The following is a 17,118-nucleotide window of genomic DNA, read 5'->3' on the forward strand; positions in this document are numbered from 1 at the left end:
TTCTGGGTTGAAGTACAATTCCCAATTTAGCAATTTCATAATTTAGTGGTTTCTGCTATATCAGAGCTATTTGAAATCTATCCCAAAAAGGGTATATAATATTGAAGGTGCACATAGGGTCATTCAGAATAACTTCACACACACCCGCTACTGTGTATTTCCAAGTCTAATTCTGTCACTAAACCCATACCTGTCACCCAGCGCCTAAATACTAGGCCTCAAATTTAAATCCCTCTAAATCTCTCGTTACCGTTGTCCTGTTGTAGCTGGGAAAGTTATTTAGTGCCCGTCAAAGCACATTTTTTGTTCTGGGTTGAAGTACAATTCCCAATTTAGCAATTTCATAATTTAGTGGTTCCTGCTATATCAGAGCTATTTGAAATCTATCCCAAAAAGGGTATATAATATTGAAGGTGCACATAGGGTCATTCAGAATAACTTCACACACACCCGCTACTGTGTATTTCCAAGTCTAATTCTGTCACTAAATCCATACCGGTGACCCAGCGCCTAAATACTAGGCCTCAAATTTAATTCCCTCTAAATCTCTCGTTACCCACCGGTGTACTGTTGTTGCTGGGCAAGATATTTAGTGTCCGTCAAAGCACATTTTTTGTTCTGGGTTGAAGTACAATTCCCAATTTAGCAATTTCATAATTTAGTGGTTTCTGCTATATCAGAGCTATTTGAAATCTATCCCAAAAAGGGTATATAATATTGAAGGTGCACATAGGGTCATTCAGAATAACTTCACACACACCCGCTACTGTGTATTTCCAAGTCTAATTCTGTCACTAAACCCATACCTGTCACCCAGCGCCTAAATACTAGGCCTCAAATTTAAATCCCTCTAAATCTCTCGTTACCGTTGTCCTGTTGTAGCTGGGAAAGTTATTTAGTGCCCGTCAAAGCACATTTTTTGTTCTGGGTTGAAGTACAATTCCCAATTTAGCAATTTCATAATTTAGTGGTTCCTGCTATATCAGAGCTATTTGAAATCTATCCCAAAAAGGGTATATAATATTGAAGGTGCACATAGGGTCATTCAGAATAACTTCACACACACCCGCTACTGTGTATTTCCAAGTCTAATTCTGTCACTAAATCCATACCGGTGACCCAGCGCCTAAATACTAGGCCTCAAATTTAATTCCCTCTAAATCTCTCGTTACCCACCGCTGTACTGTTGTTGCTGGGCAAGATATTTAGTGTCCGTCAAAGCACATTTTTTGTTCTGGGTTGAAGTACAATTCCCAATTTAGCAATTTCATAATTTAGTGGTTTCTGCTATATCAGAGCTATTTGAAATCTATCCCTAAAAGGGTATATAATATTGAAGGTGCACATAGGGTCATTCAGAATAACTTCACACACACCCGCTACTGTGTATTTCCAAGTCTAATTCTGTCACTAAACCCATACCTGTCACCCAGCGCCTAAATACTAGGCCTCAAATTTATATCCAGCTAAATCTGTCCCTAGTGCTGTAGCTGGGCGAGTTATTTAGTGTCCGTTCAAGCACATTTCTTGTTCTGGGTTGAAATACAATTCCCAATTTAGCAATTTCATAATTTAGTGGTTCCTGCTATATCAGAGCTCTTTGAAATCTATCCCAAAAAGGGTATATAATATTGAAGGTGCACATAGGGTCATTCAGAGTAACTTCACACACACCCGCTACTGTGTATTTCCAAGTCTAATTCTGTCACTAAATCCATACCGGTGACCCAGCGCCTAAATACTAGGCCTCAAATTTAATTCCCTCTAAATCTCTCGTTACCCACCGCTGTACTGTTGTTGCTGGGCAAGATATTTAGTGTCCGTCAAAGCACATTTTTTGTTCTGGGTTGAAGTACAATTCCCAATTTAGCAATTTCATAATTTAGTGGTTTCTGCTATATCAGAGCTATTTGAAATCTATCCCAAAAAGGGTATATAATATTGAAGGTGCACATAGGGTCATTCAGAATAACTTCACACACACCCGCTACTGTGTATTTCCAAGTCTAATTCTGTCACTAAACCCATACCTGTCACCCAGCGCCTAAATACTAGGCCTCAAATTTAAATCCCTCTAAATCTCTCGTTACCGTTGTCCTGTTGTAGCTGGGAAAGTTATTTAGTGCCCGTCAAAGCACATTTTTTGTTCTGGGTTGAAGTACAATTCCCAATTTAGCAATTTCATAATTTAGTGGTTCCTGCTATATCAGAGCTATTTGAAATCTATCCCAAAAAGGGTATATAATATTGAAGGTGCACATAGGGTCATTCAGAATAACTTCACACACACCCGCTACTGTGTATTTCCAAGTCTAATTCTGTCACTAAATCCATACCGGTGACCCAGCGCCTAAATACTAGGCCTCAAATTTAATTCCCTCTAAATCTCTCGTTACCCACCGGTGTACTGTTGTTGCTGGGCAAGATATTTAGTGTCCGTCAAAGCACATTTTTTGTTCTGGGTTGAAGTACAATTCCCAATTTAGCAATTTCATAATTTAGTGGTTTCTGCTATATCAGAGCTATTTGAAATCTATCCCTAAAAGGGTATATAATATTCAAGGTGCACATTGGGTCATTCAGAATAACTTCACACACACACGCTTCTGTGCATTTCCAAGTCTAATTCTGTCACTAAATCCATACCGGTCACCCAGCGCCTAAATACTAGGCCTCAAATTTATATCCCGCTGAATTTGAATACAATACATTGGGCCAAATAATATATTTGTTGTTGTGGTGAACCATAACAATGAGAAAAACATCTAGTAAGGGACGCGGACGTGGACATGGTCGTGGTGGTGTTAGTGGACCCTCTGGTGCTGGGAGAGGACGTGGCCGTTCTGCCACATCCACACGTCCTAGTGTACCAACTACTTCAGGTCCCAGTAGCCGCCAGAATTTACAGCGATATATGGTGGGGCCCAATGCCGTTCTAAGGATGGTAAGGCCTGAGCAGGTACAGGCATTAGTCAATTGGGTGGCCGACAGTGGATCCAGCACGTTCACATTATCTCCCACCCAGTCTTCTGCAGAAAGCGCACAGATGGCGCCTGAAAACCAACCCCATCAGTCTGTCACATCACCCCCATGCATACCAGGGAAACTGTCTCAGCCTCAAGTTATGCAGCAGTCTCTTATGCTGTTTGAAGACTCCGCTGGCAGGGTTTCCCAAGGGCATCCACCTAGCCCTTCCCCAGCGGTGAAAGACATAGAATGCACTGACGCACAACCACTTATGTTTCCTGATGATGAGGACATGGGAATACCACCTCAGCATGTCTCTGATGATGACGAAACACAGGTGCCAACTGCTGCGTCTTTCTGCAGTGTGCAGACTGAACAGGAGGTCAGGGATCAAGACTGGGTGGAAGACGATGCAGGGGACGATGAGGTCCTAGACCCCACATGGAATGAAGGTCGTGCCACTGACTTTCACAGTTCGGAGGAAGAGGCAGTGGTGAGACCGAGCCAACAGCGTAGCAAAAGAGGGAGCAGTGGGCAAAAGCAGAACACCCGCCGCCAAGAGACTCCGCCTGCTACTGACCGCCGCCATCTGGGACCGAGCACCCCAAAGGCAGCTTCAAGGAGTTCCCTGGCATGGCACTTCTTCAAACAATGTGCTGACGACAAGACCCGAGTGGTTTGCACGCTGTGCCATCAGAGCCTGAAGCGAGGCATTAACGTTCTGAACCTGAGCACAACCTGCATGACCAGGCACCTGCATGCAAAGCATGAACTGCAGTGGAGTAAACACCTTAAAACCAAGGAAGTCACTCAGGCTCCCCCTGCTACCTCTTCTGCTGCTGCCGCCTCGGCCTATTCTGCTGCTGCCGCCTCGGCCTCTTCCTCCGCCTCTGGAGGAACGTTGGCACCTGCCGCCCAGCAAACAGGGGATGTACCACCAACACCACCACCACCACCTCCGTCACCAAGCGTCTCAACCATGTCACACGCCAGCGTTCAGCTCTCCATCTCACAAACATTTGATAGAAAGCGTAAATTCCCACCTAGCCACCCTCGATCCCTGGCCCTGAATGCCAGCATTTCTAAACTACTGGCCTATGAAATGCTGTCATTTAGGCTGGTGGACACAGACAGCTTCAAACAGCTCATGTCGCTTGCTGTCCCACAGTATGTTGTTCCCAGCCGGCACTACTTCTCCAAGAGAGCCGTGCCTTCCCTGCACAACCAAGTATCCGATAAAATCAAGTGTGCACTGCGCAACGCCATCTGTAGCAAGGTCCACCTAACCACAGATACGTGGACCAGTAAGCACGGCCAGGGACGCTATATCTCCCTAACTGCACACTGGGTAAATGTAGTGGCAGCTGGGCCCCAGGCGGAGAGCTGTTTGGCGCACGTCCTTCCGCCGCCAAGGATCGCAGGGCAACATTCTTTGCCTCCTGTTGCCACCTCCTCCTTCTCGGCTTCCTCCTCCTCTTCTTCCACCTGCTCATCCAGTCAGCCACACACCTTCACCACCAACTTCAGCACAGCCCGGGGTAAACGTCAGCAGGCCATTCTGAAACTCATATGTTTGGGGGACAGGCCCCACACCGCACAGGAGTTGTGGCGGGGTATAGAACAACAGACCGACGAGTGGTTGCTGCCGGTGAGCCTCAAGCCCGGCCTGGTGGTGTGTGATAATGGGCGAAATCTCGTTGCAGCTCTGGGACTAGCCAATTTGACGCACATCCCTTGCTTGGCGCATGTGCTGAATTTGGTGGTGCAGAAGTTCATTCACAACTACCCCGACATGTCAGAGCTGCTGCATAAAGTGCGGGCCGTCTGTTCGCGCTTCCGGCGTTCACATCCTGCTGCTGCTCGCCTGTCTGCGCTACAGCGTAACTTCGGCCTTCCCGCTCACCGCCTCATATGCGACGTGCCCACCAGGTGGAACTCCACCTTGCACATGCTGGACAGACTGTGCGAGCAGCAGCAGGCCATAGTGGAGTTTCAGCTGCAGCACGCACGGGTCAGTCGCACTACAGAACAGCACCACTTCACCACCAATGACTGGGCCTCCATGCGAGACCTGTGTGCCCTGTTGCGCTGTTTCGAGTACTCCACCAACATGGCCAGTGGCGATGACACCGTTATCAGCGTTACAATACCACTTCTATGTCTCCTTGAGAAAACACTTAGGGCGATGATGGAACAGGAGGTGGCCCAGGAGGAGGAGGAGGAGGATGAGGAAGAGGGGTCATTTTTAGCACTTTCAGGCCAGTCTCTTCGAAGTGACTCAGAGGGAGGTTTTTTGCAACAGCAGAGGCCAGGTACAAATGTGGCCAGCCAGGGCCCACTACTGGAGGACGAGGAGGACGAGGATGAGGAGGAGGTGGAGGAGGATGAGGATGAAGCATGGTCACAGCGGGGTGGCACCCAACGCAGCTCGGGTCCATCACTGGTGCGTGGCTGGGGGGAAAGGCAGGACGATGACGATACGCCTCCCACAGAGGACAGCTTGTCCTTACCCCTGGGCAGCCTGGCACACATGAGCGACTACATGCTGCAGTGCCTGCGCAACGACAGCAGAGTTGCCCACATTTTAACCTGTGCGGACTACTGGGTTGCCACCCTGCTGGATCCACGCTACAAAGACAATGTGCCCACCTTACTTCCTGCACTGGAGCGTGATAGGAAGATGCGCGAGTACAAGCGCACGTTGGTAGACGCGCTACTGAGAGCATTCCCAAATGTCACAGGGGAACAAGTGGAAGCCCAAGGCCAAGGCAGAGGAGGAGCAAGAGGTCGCCAAGGCAGCTGTGTCACGGCCAGCTCCTCTGAGGGCAGGGTTAGCATGGCAGAGATGTGGAAAACTTTTGTCAACACGCCACAGCTAACTGCACCACCACCTGATACGCAACGTGTTAGCAGGAGGCAACATTTTACTAACATGGTGGAACAGTACGTGTGCACACCCCTCCACGTACTGACTGATGGTTCGGCCCCATTCAACTTCTGGGTCTCTAAATTGTCCACGTGGCCAGAGCTAGCCTTTTATGCCTTGGAGGTGCTGGCCTGCCCGGCAGCCAGCGTTTTGTCTGAACGTGTATTCAGCACGGCAGGGGGCGTCATTACAGACAAACGCAGCCGCCTGTCTACAGCCAATGTGGACAAGCTGACGTTCATAAAAATGAACCAGGCATGGATCCCACAGGACCTGTCCGTCCCTTGTCCAGATTAGACATTAACTACCTCCCCATAACCATATATTATTGGACTCCAGGGCACTTCCTCATTCAATCCTATTTTTATTTTCATTTTACCATTATATTGCGATGCTACCCAAAGTTGAATGAACCTCTCCTCTGCCTGTGTGCTAGGCCTAAATATATGCCAATGGACTGTTGCAGTGGTGGCTGACATGAAGCCTGATTCTCTGCTATGACATGCAGACTAATTCTCTGCTGACATGAAGCCAGATTGTCTGTTACGGGACCTCTCTCCTCTGCCTGGGTGCTGGGCCTAAATTTATGACAATGGACTGTTGCAGTGGTGGCTGACGTGAAGCCTGATTCTCTGCTATGACATGCAGACTGATTCTCTGCTGTCATGAAGCCAGATTGTCTGTTACGGGACCTTTCTCCTCTACCTGGGTTCTGGGCCTAAATTTATGAAAATTGACTCTTACAGTGGTGGGTGACGTGAAGCCTGATTCTCTGCTATGATATGAAGACTGATTCTCTGCTGACATGAAGCCAGATTGTCTGTTACGGGACCTTTCTCCTCTGCCTGGGTTCTGGGCCTAAATTTATGAAAATTGACTCTTACAGTGGTGGGTGACGTGAAGCCTGATTCTCTGCTATGATATGAAGACTGATTCTCTGCTGACATGAAGCCAGATTGTCTGTTACGGGACCTTTCTCCTCTGCCTGGGTTCTGGGCCTAAATTTATGAAAATTGACTCTTACAGTGGTGGGTGACGTGAAGCCTGATTCTCTGCTATGATATGAAGACTGATTCTCTGCTGACATGAAGCCAGATTGTCTGTTACGGGACCTTTCTCCTCTGCCTGGGTTCTGGGCCTAAATTTATGAAAATTGACTCTTACAGTGGTGGGTGACGTGAAGCCTGATTCTCTGCTATGATATGAAGACTGATTCTCTGCTGACATGAAGCCAGATTGTCTGTTACGGGACCTTTCTCCTCTGCCTGGGTTCTGGGCCTAAATTTATGAAAATTGACTCTTACAGTGGTGGGTGACGTGAAGCCTGATTCTCTGCTATGATATGAAGACTGATTCTCTGCTGACATGAAGCCAGATTGTCTGTTACGGGACCTTTCTCCTCTGCCTGGGTTCTGGGCCTAAATTTATGAAAATTGACTCTTACAGTGGTGGGTGACGTGAAGCCTGATTCTCTGCTATGATATGAAGACTGATTCTCTGCTGACATGAAGCCAGATTGTCTGTTACGGGACCTCTCTCCTCTGCCTGGGTGCTGGGCCTAAATATATGCCAATGGACTGTTGCAGTGGTGGCTGACGTGAAGCCTCATTCTCTGCTATGACATGCAGACTAATTCTCTGCTGACATGAAGACAGATTCTCTGTTACGGGACCTCTCTCCTCTGCCTGGGTGCCGGGGCCTAAATATCTGAGAATGGACTGTTCCAGTGGTGGCTGACGTGAAGCCTCATTCTCTGCTATGACATGCAGACTAATTCTCTGCTGACATGAAGACAGATTCTCTGTTACGGGACCTCCCTCCTCTGCCTGGGTGCTGGGCCTAAATATATGCCAATGGACTGTTGCAGTGGTGGCTGACGTGAAGCCTCATTCTCTGCTATGACATGCAGACTAATTCTCTGCTGACATGAAGACAGATTCTCTGTTACGGGACCTCCCTCCTCTGCCTGGGTGCTGGGCCTAAATATATGCCAATGGACTGTTGCAGTGGTGGCTGACGTGAAGCCTCATTCTCTGCTATGACATGCAGACTGATTCTCTGCTGACATGAAGCCAGATTCTCTGTTACGGGACCTCTCTCCTCTGCCTGTGTGTGTGCTGGGCCTAAATATATGCCAATGGACTGTTGCAGTGGTGGCTGACGTGAAGCCTCATTCTCTGCTATGACATGCAGACTGATTCTCTGCTGACATGAAGCCAGATTCTCTGTTACGGGACCTCTCTCCTCTGCCTGTGTGTGTGCTGGGCCTAAATATATGCCAATGGACTGTTGCAGTGGTGGCTGACGTGAAGCCTCATTCTCTGCTATGACATGCAGACTAATTCTCTGCTGACATGAAGACAGATTCTCTGTTACGGGACCTCCCTCCTCTGCCTGGGTGCTGGGCCTAAATATATGCCAATGGACTGTTGCAGTGGTGGCTGACGTGAAGCCTCATTCTCTGCTATGACATGCAGACTAATTCTCTGCTGACATGAAGACAGATTCTCTGTTACGGGACCTCTCTCCTCTGCCTGGGTGCCGGGGCCTAAATATCTGAGAATGGACTGTTCCAGTGGTGGGTGACGGGAAGCCAGATTCTCTGCTATGGAACCTCTCTCCAATTGATTTTGGTTAATTTTTATTTATTTAATTTTTATTTTAATTCATTTCCCTATCCACATTTGTTTGCAGGGGATTTACCTACATGTTGCTGCCTTTTGCAGCCCTCTAGCTCTTTCCTGGGCTGTTTTACAGCCTTTTTAGTGCCGAAAAGTTCGGGTCCCCATTGACTTCAATGGGGTTCGGGTTCGGGACGAAGTTCGGATCGGGTTCGGATCCCGAACCCGAACATTTCCGGGATGTTCGGCCGAACTTCTCGAACCCGAACATCCAGGTGTTCGCTCAACTCTACTCTCCACCTTGGGTGGGCACAAGCCATCAGTTCTCTGAAATGAGTCAACTATATGGAAAGGGAGACACTGTAGTACCAGCAACTTGACCAGGAGCAAGTTGATCTTCTGTGTCACTGGATGCGGGCACACATACTGTTGTCTTTTTCCAATTGCCTCGGTGATCGATTGCTGTCGAAACAAGTGACAATGAGGTGGAGGACCAAGAGGAGACAATAAAGTTGATGGGAAGAAACAACCGCTTCCTTCTCCTGACTGCTAGGAAGGAGATGCGGGCTGGTGGGAGATAAAGCGGTTGCTGCATCAGGCTGTAACACTAATGAGTGGCAAGGTTTTCTCACACCACTTTAGGGTGACACTCCATGTGCTCACGCAGGGCTGTCATGCCAACATTAGCACCCAGGCCACACCTTAGCTTCTGCTCAGACATCCTGCATAGCGCCATGCTAACGTCTCCCATTGACTGTATGAAATATTTTCACACTGGCGAGTATGGCATTTTCCCTACAACATGGCGTGATGCCTGCTTGCTGCTGCTTTTATGAACCTATGCTCTGCCACTGTGTTCCTCAGCAGTGTACCCCTGCCACATTTGGCTTCAGATCTCCCACTGTTTCCACCATTCTGTTTCACGGGCAGCTGACACCCTCGCCCCCTGATGATGACGATGCACCCTCTTCACCTGGCTACCATGTGCGATTGGCTACACCATCTACATATGTTTGCGATATGTTTGTTCACTTATGTCACCCTCACTTGTCCCTGACCTCTCACAACGTGCTCCCACCCAATTGTTATCATCGGTAGTTGTACGCCTAAAGAAGTTCTCAGCAGACCTCTCCTCCAAATCTGTGCTGGCCTGTAACTGCTGACTGTCCTAACAAGGTCATCTTCAGAGTAAAGCAGAGCAGAGCCAGTGGCTACCATTACTTAGCTGAAGGACGTGGGCACCAAAGGCAGGTTCAGGGTACAGAGGCAGTTCCTGGGCCATGTCAACAAAGTGCAGTGTCACAGAAACCCACCGATTGCTCGTTGTGCATATCTGTTGTAACTTGAGATGATTCTGAAGAGTGAGCCAACCATTGTAGTACAGCTGAATTATTGGTCAAAACACGACAGCTGGTGCAACCACCATACCTTTCTTCTGCTGCTTCTTGTTCAAGCTAAGGCATCATTTTTGCCACTGCCGTTTCCTTTGGAGGGCCCAGGCAAATGTTATGAATCTTTGTGCACTGCACAGTTTTGTATACAGTGATAAAGCAACCTATAACACTTATGCACAGTAATTCTACAGCTAACGGAATGGATTAGCTATCAATATTTAGAATCAAGTTTTCCTAAACGTCGGACAGAATTCCACTTCGGATGCCTCACTTGGCTCAACACTAATTGGCATAGTCTGTGAAGTCCACATTTATTCCTGATCATCCTTGCGATATGATTTAATAGGTAAAATTACACCTAGACTCCAAGGGTATGTGAAGGAGTTCTCTAGCTTTAAAAAGAATCTGTCGCCATAATCTCAGGGTTTTCTGTGCTATAACACATGAGTATTATTGGAGATAAGAAGTCAAGATCACTATTTCCCCCCCCCCTTTTTCCCCTGGTGCCAGCCTTGAGAGCAGACAGTGGGGGAATGGGGGGGGGGGGGGTGTAGGAGAATAAAATAAAGTGATCTTGACTCTTTAGATATATCCTGGTGTCAGATTCCTTTTAAGTTTAAAATAGATTATAGAGGTCAATGTCTGGTAGTTCACTGTTTCTTCTGTAGAGCATAACCATTATTCTTGTTATCCTTGACTAAATGTTTTTATTTTAAGCTTAGAAGGAACACTATTCACACACCATCCTTATTTGAATGTGATAAGAGTTGCGAAGGATTGTCCAGTATAAGAAAATATGACTGTTCTCTTCCAGAAACAGCACCACACATCCTTGGGTTGTGTATGGCATTGCCTCTCAGCCCCAGTCAGTTCATTTGAGCTGACCTCAATGCCAGACACAACCCATGGACAGGTGTGATACTGTTTCTGGTAGAAATGAGCCTTATTTATCTAGTGCTTTTCACATTAGGGTATGGCCCCACCTTCAGATTTTTTGTTACAGTTTTGGAAGCCAAATTCAGTAGTGGATCAGAAAAGCAGAGAAAGTGTAAAGGAAACAAACTATAGCAATATGTAAAATTATCATAGAGCATGTCCTATGTATCAGTACCTGTTTAGCTGAAAATAACCCAAAAATTAAAAAGGAGAAAAAGGCACAATGTGACATTCAATACATTTAGACTGGGGAAAATCTTATACCAAATCTGGAGTCCTGCACTTTATCTTGCACATAACCTAAATAGGCTATGTCCCTAACAATATCTGTAACCAAAGGCTTTCAGTAATTAGCAGATTGTTGAAGAGTGAATAGTTGTTTAATCAGGACCAGAACTTCCCTGTCAATGCCACGCGCCCTTTTTTAGATATGGCGTGAGTGGGGAGACGTCACACATTGCACCACAATCTGCATCAGAAATACGCCTAGTTTAGGCGTATTTCTGTTTAATAAATGACTCCCAAAGTATATGTTACAAAGTTGTATATCTTTGCATTCTACATTGTACATAAAACTATATAAGGGAGAATATAAGTGAACTATTTCTGTGCATAAGCTTGGAATCTGGTACTATACACATATTTATATGTAAGATACAGATTCATTTCTTACAAGAAGCTTCATTGTATTTGTCTGTTTTTCTGTGTCTCAACAGGTTGTCCCCCTGGGTTTTATAAGATGTCTAGCCGCCTCCAGACTTGTGTTCCTTGTCCTGAGCATACCTACACTAATCAAGAGTCATCCACTGTCTGCGTCTGTGAGAAAAACTTCTACCGATCTCCTCTGGATTCCCCTTCTACGGCTTGTACAAGTAAGTATATTGCCCATGTAATGATAATTACTGTGACATTAATTACCAAGGTTCTAAACTAATAATGGCAGCCATTAAAATAAAAATACCCTATTATGTCTATATACCCGCTCTACAATGTTTTTTTTTATGTTTTTTTTTTTTTTTTAAAGCTGCACGTATGGGTATTGTTAAATAGGCCAAAACAGAGTCTACATTAAATATATCAGAAATTAAATGGATGTTGAATCAACATGTGGTTTATGAGTTCACAAGAAACAAAATGATTGTCATCAGAGCCACATTAAAGCAAACCTGACGACATGAAAATGCAATGTAATCTGCAGGCAGCATATTATAGAGCAGGAGGAGCTGAGCAGATTGATATATAGATTTGTGGGAAAAAATTCAGTATAACTTGTAATTTATACATTTGAATCTTTGCTCATTCTGAGTCTTGAAGCCAAGGAAGACTGTCAGTCACTGATATGACCTCCTCCTTGACTTCAAAGCACATAAAGAGCAGGAATTTAAATGCATGAAATGCAAGTTTTACAGAATTTTTACTCATAAAAACTATATATGAATCTGCTCAGCTCCTCCTGCTCTATTATATGCTGCCTGCAGCTCAGATACTATGTTCATCGTGACAGGTTCACTTCAGAAAGGACCTATCAGATGTCTTGATATGTCTGTTTTGGTAGCCACTTACATTCCCCATTCAGGACTCAGGAACATCTATTCTTATGATTTAATATTGTGTCATTACTAGGGATGAGCGAACTCGAACTGTATAGTTCGGGTTCGTACCGAATTTTGGGGTGTCCGTGACACGGACCCGAACCCGGACATTTTCGTAAAAGTCCGGGTTCGGGTTCGGTGTTCGTCGCTTTCTTCGCGCTTTTGTGACGCTTTCTTGGCGCTTTTTGAAAGGCTGCAAAGCAGCCAATCAACAAGCGTCATACTACTTGCCCCAAGAGGCCATCACAGCCATGCCTACTATTGGCATGGCTGTGATTGGCCAGAGCACCATGTGACCCAGCCTCTATTTAAGCTGGAGTCACATAGCGCCGCCCGTCACTCTGCTCTGATTAGCGTAGGGAGAGGTTGCGGCTGCGACAGTAGGGCGAGATTAGGCAGATTAACTCCTCCAAAGGACTTGATTAACTGATCGATCTGCAGCTGTGGATCATTGAGCTGCTGATCCTCAATTGCTCACTGTTTTTAGGCTGCCCAGACCGTTTGTCAGTCACATTTTTCTGGGGTGATCGGCGGCCATTTTGTGTCTTGTGGTGCGCCAGCACAAGCTGCGACCAAGTGCATTTAACCCTCAATGGTGTGGTTGTTTTTTGGCTAAAGCCTACATCAGGGTGAAGCTGTCACACCAAGTGCATTTAACCAGCAATAGTCTGTTTATTTTTTGGCCATATACTACATCAGGGGCAAGCTGCGCCTGTCAACAAGTGCATTTAACCCTCAATGGTGCGTTTGTTTTTTGGCTAAAGCCTACATCAGGGTGAAGCTGTCACACCAAGTGCATTTAACCAGCAATAGTCTGTTTATTTTTTGGCCATATACTACATCAGGGGCAAGCTGCGCCCGTCACCAAGTGCATTTAACCCTCAGTAGTGTGGTTGGTCAAGCTATCACACCAAGTGCATTTAACCAGCAATAGTCTGTTCATTTTTTGGCCATATACTAAATCAGGGGCAAGCTGCGCCCGTCACCAAGTGCATTTAACCAGCAATAGTCTGTTCATTTTTTGGCCATATACTACATCAGGGGCAAGCTGCGCCCGTCACCAAGTGCATTTAACCCTCAGTAGTGTGGTTGGTCAAGCTGAGACACCAAGTGCATTTAACCAGCAATAGTCTGTTCATTTTTTGGCCATATACTACATCAGGGGCAAGCTGCGCCCATCACCAAGTGCATTTAACCAGCAATAGTGTGGTTATTTTTTGGCCATATCCCAGTCTAATTCTGTCACTAAATCCATACCGGTCACCCAGCGCCTAAATACTAGGCCTCAAATTTATATCCCGCTAAATCTCTCGTTACCGCTGTCCTGTTGTGGCTGGGAAAGTTATTTAGTGTCCGTCAAAGCACATTTTTTGTTCTGGGTTGAAATACAATTCCCAATTTAGCAATTTAAAAATTTAGTGGTTTCTGCTGTATCAGAGCTATTTGAAATCTATCCCTAAAAGGGTATATAATATTCAAGGTGCACATAGGGTCATTCAGAATAACTTCACACACCCGCTACTGTGCATTTCCAAGTCTAATTCTGTCACTAAACCCATACCTGTCACCCAGCGCCTAAATACTAGGCCTCAAATTCATATCCAGCTAAATCTGTCGTTAGTGCTGTAGCTGGGCGAGTTATTTAGTGTCCGTTCAAGCACATTTCTTGTTCTGGGTTGAAATACAATTCCCAATTTAGCAATTTCATAATTTAGTGGTTTCTGCTATATCAGAGCTATTTGAAATCTATCCCTAAAAGGGTATATAATATTCAAGGTGCACATTGGGTCATTCAGAATAACTTCACACACACCCGCTACTGTGTATTTCCAAGTCTAATTCTGTCACTAAACCCATACCTGTCACCCAGCGCCTAAATACTAGGCCTCAAATTCATATCCAGCTAAATCTGACGTTAGTGCTGTAGCTGGGCGAGTTATTTAGTGTCCGTTCAAGCACATTTCTTGTTCTGGGTTGAAATACAATTCCCAATTTAGCAATTTCATAATTTAGTGGTTTCTGCTATATCAGAGCTATTTGAAATCTATCCCTAAAAGGGTAGATCATATTGAAGGTGCACATAGGGACATTCAGAATAACTTCACACACCCGCTACTGTGCATTTCCAAGTCTAATTCTGTCACTAAACCCATACCTGTCACCCAGCGCCTAAATACTAGGCCTCAAATTTATATCCAGCTAAATCTGTCCTTAGTGCTGTAGCTGGGCGAGTTATTTAGTGTCCGTTCAAGCACATTTCTTGTTCTGGGTTGAAATACAATTCCCAATTTAGCAATTTCATAATTTAGTGGTTTCTGCTATATCAGAGCTATTTGAAATCTATCCCTAAAAGGGTATATAATATTCAAGGTGCACATTGGGTCATTCAGAATAACTTCACACACACCCGCTACTGTGTATTTCCAAGTCTAATACCTGTCACCCAGCGCCTAAATACTAGGCCTCAAATTTATATCCTGCTAAATCTCTCGTTAACGCTGTCCTGTTGTGGCTGGGAAAGTTATTTAGTGTCCGTCAAAGCACATTTTTTGTTCTGGGTTGAAATACAATTCCCAATTTAGCAATTTCATAATTTAGTGGTTTCTGCTATATCAGAGCTATTTGAAATCTATCCCTAAAAGGGTATATAATATTCAAGGTGCACATTGGGTCATTCAGAATAACTTCACACACACCCGCTACTGTGTATTTCTAAGTCTAATTCTGTCACTAAACCCATACCTGTCACCCAGCGCCTAAATACTAGGCCTCAAATTTATATCCTGCTAAATCTCTCGTTAACGCTGTCCTGTTGTGGCTGGGAAAGTTATTTAGTGTCCGTCAAAGCACATTTTTTGTTCTGGGTTGAAATACAATTCCCAATTTAGCAATTTCATAAGTTAGTGGTTTCTGCTATATCAGAGCTATTTGAAATCTATCCCTAAAAGGGTATATAATATTCAAGGTGCACATTGGGTCATTCAGAATAACTTCACACACACACGCTTCTGTGCATTTCCAAGTCTAATTCTGTCACTAAATCCATACCGGTCACCCAGCGCCTAAATACTAGGCCTCAAATTTATATCCTGCTAAATCTCTCGTTAACGCTGTCCTGTTGTGGCTGGGAAAGTTATTTAGTGTCCGTCAAAGCACATTTTTTGTTCTGGGTTGAAATACAATTCCCAATTTAGCAATTTCATAATTTAGTGGTTTCTGCTATATCAGAGCTATTTGAAATCTATCCCTAAAAGGGTATATAATATTCAAGGTGCACATTGGGTCATTCAGAATAACTTCACACACACACGCTTCTGTGCATTTCCAAGTCTAATTCTGTCACTAAATCCATACCGGTCACCCAGCGCCTAAATACTAGGCCTCAAATTTATATCCCGCTGAATTTGAATACAATACATTGGGCCAAATAATATATTTGTTGTTGTGGTGAACCATAACAATGAGAATAACATCTAGTAAGGGACGCGGACGTGGACATGGTCGTGGTGGTGTTAGTGGACCCTCTGGTGCTGGGAGAGGACGTGGCCGTTCTGCCACATCCACACGTCCTAGTGTACCAACTACCTCAGGTCCCAGTAGCCGCCAGAATTTACAGCGATATATGGTGGGGCCCAATGCCGTTCTAAGGATGGTAAGGCCTGAGCAGGTACAGGCATTAGTCAATTGGGTGGCCGACAGTGGATCCAGCACGTTCACATTATCTCCCACCCAGTCTTCTGCAGAAAGCGCACAGATGGCGCCTGAAAACCAACCCCATCAGTCTGTCACATCACCCCCATGCATACCAGGGAAACTGTCTCAGCCTCAAGTTATGCAGCAGTCTCTTATGCTGTTTGAAGACTCCGCTGGCAGGGTTTCCCAAGGGCATCCACCTAGCCCTTCCCCAGCGGTGAAAGACATAGAATGCACTGACGCACAACCACTTATGTTTCCTGATGATGAGGACATGGGAATACCACCTCAGCATGTCTCTGATGATGACGAAACACAGGTGCCAACTGCTGCGTCTTTCTGCAGTGTGCAGACTGAACAGGAGGTCAGGGATCAAGACTGGGTGGAAGACGATGCAGGGGACGATGAGGTCCTAGACCCCACATGGAATGAAGGTCGTGCCACTGACTTTCACAGTTCGGAGGAAGAGGCAGTGGTGAGACCGAGCCAACAGCGTAGCAAAAGAGGGAGCAGTGGGCAAAAGCAGAACACCCGCCGCCAAGAGACTCCGCCTGCTACTGACCGCCGCCATCTGGGACCGAGCACCCCAAAGGCAGCTTCAAGGAGTTCCCTGGCATGGCACTTCTTCAAACAATGTGCTGACGACAAGACCCGAGTGGTTTGCACGCTGTGCCATCAGAGCCTGAAGCGAGGCATTAACGTTCTGAACCTGAGCACAACCTGCATGACCAGGCACCTGCATGCAAAGCATGAACTGCAGTGGAGTAAACACCTTAAAACCAAGGAAGTCACTCAGGCTCCCCCTGCTACCTCTTCTGCTGCTGCCGCCTCGGCCTATTCTGCTGCTGCCGCCTCGGCCTCTTCCTCCGCCTCTGGAGGAACGTTGGCACCTGCCGCCCAGCAAACAGGGGATGTACCACCAACACCACCACCACCACCTCCGTCACCAAGCGTCTCAACCATGTCACACGCCAGCGTTCAGCTCTCCA

General features: G+C 46.0%; 1 protein-coding gene across 2 annotated transcripts in view; it reads left to right on the forward strand.

The window, feature by feature from the left end:
• EPHA10 (EPH receptor A10) overlaps positions 1–17,118 on the forward strand; it is a 682,002-nt gene that overhangs the window by 266,164 nt on the left and 398,720 nt on the right. For both annotated transcript variants that reach the window (XM_044284653.1, XM_044284654.1), the window contains exon 2: positions 11,561–11,716. In XM_044284653.1, coding sequence (XP_044140588.1) covers positions 11,561–11,716 — 156 coding nt within the window. The remainder of the gene's footprint in view (positions 1–11,560; positions 11,717–17,118) is intronic.

The sequence above is a fragment of the Bufo gargarizans genome, chromosome 3 (assembly GCF_014858855.1).
Source record: "Bufo gargarizans isolate SCDJY-AF-19 chromosome 3, ASM1485885v1, whole genome shotgun sequence".
NCBI classification, from domain to species: Eukaryota; Metazoa; Chordata; class Amphibia; order Anura; family Bufonidae; genus Bufo; species Bufo gargarizans.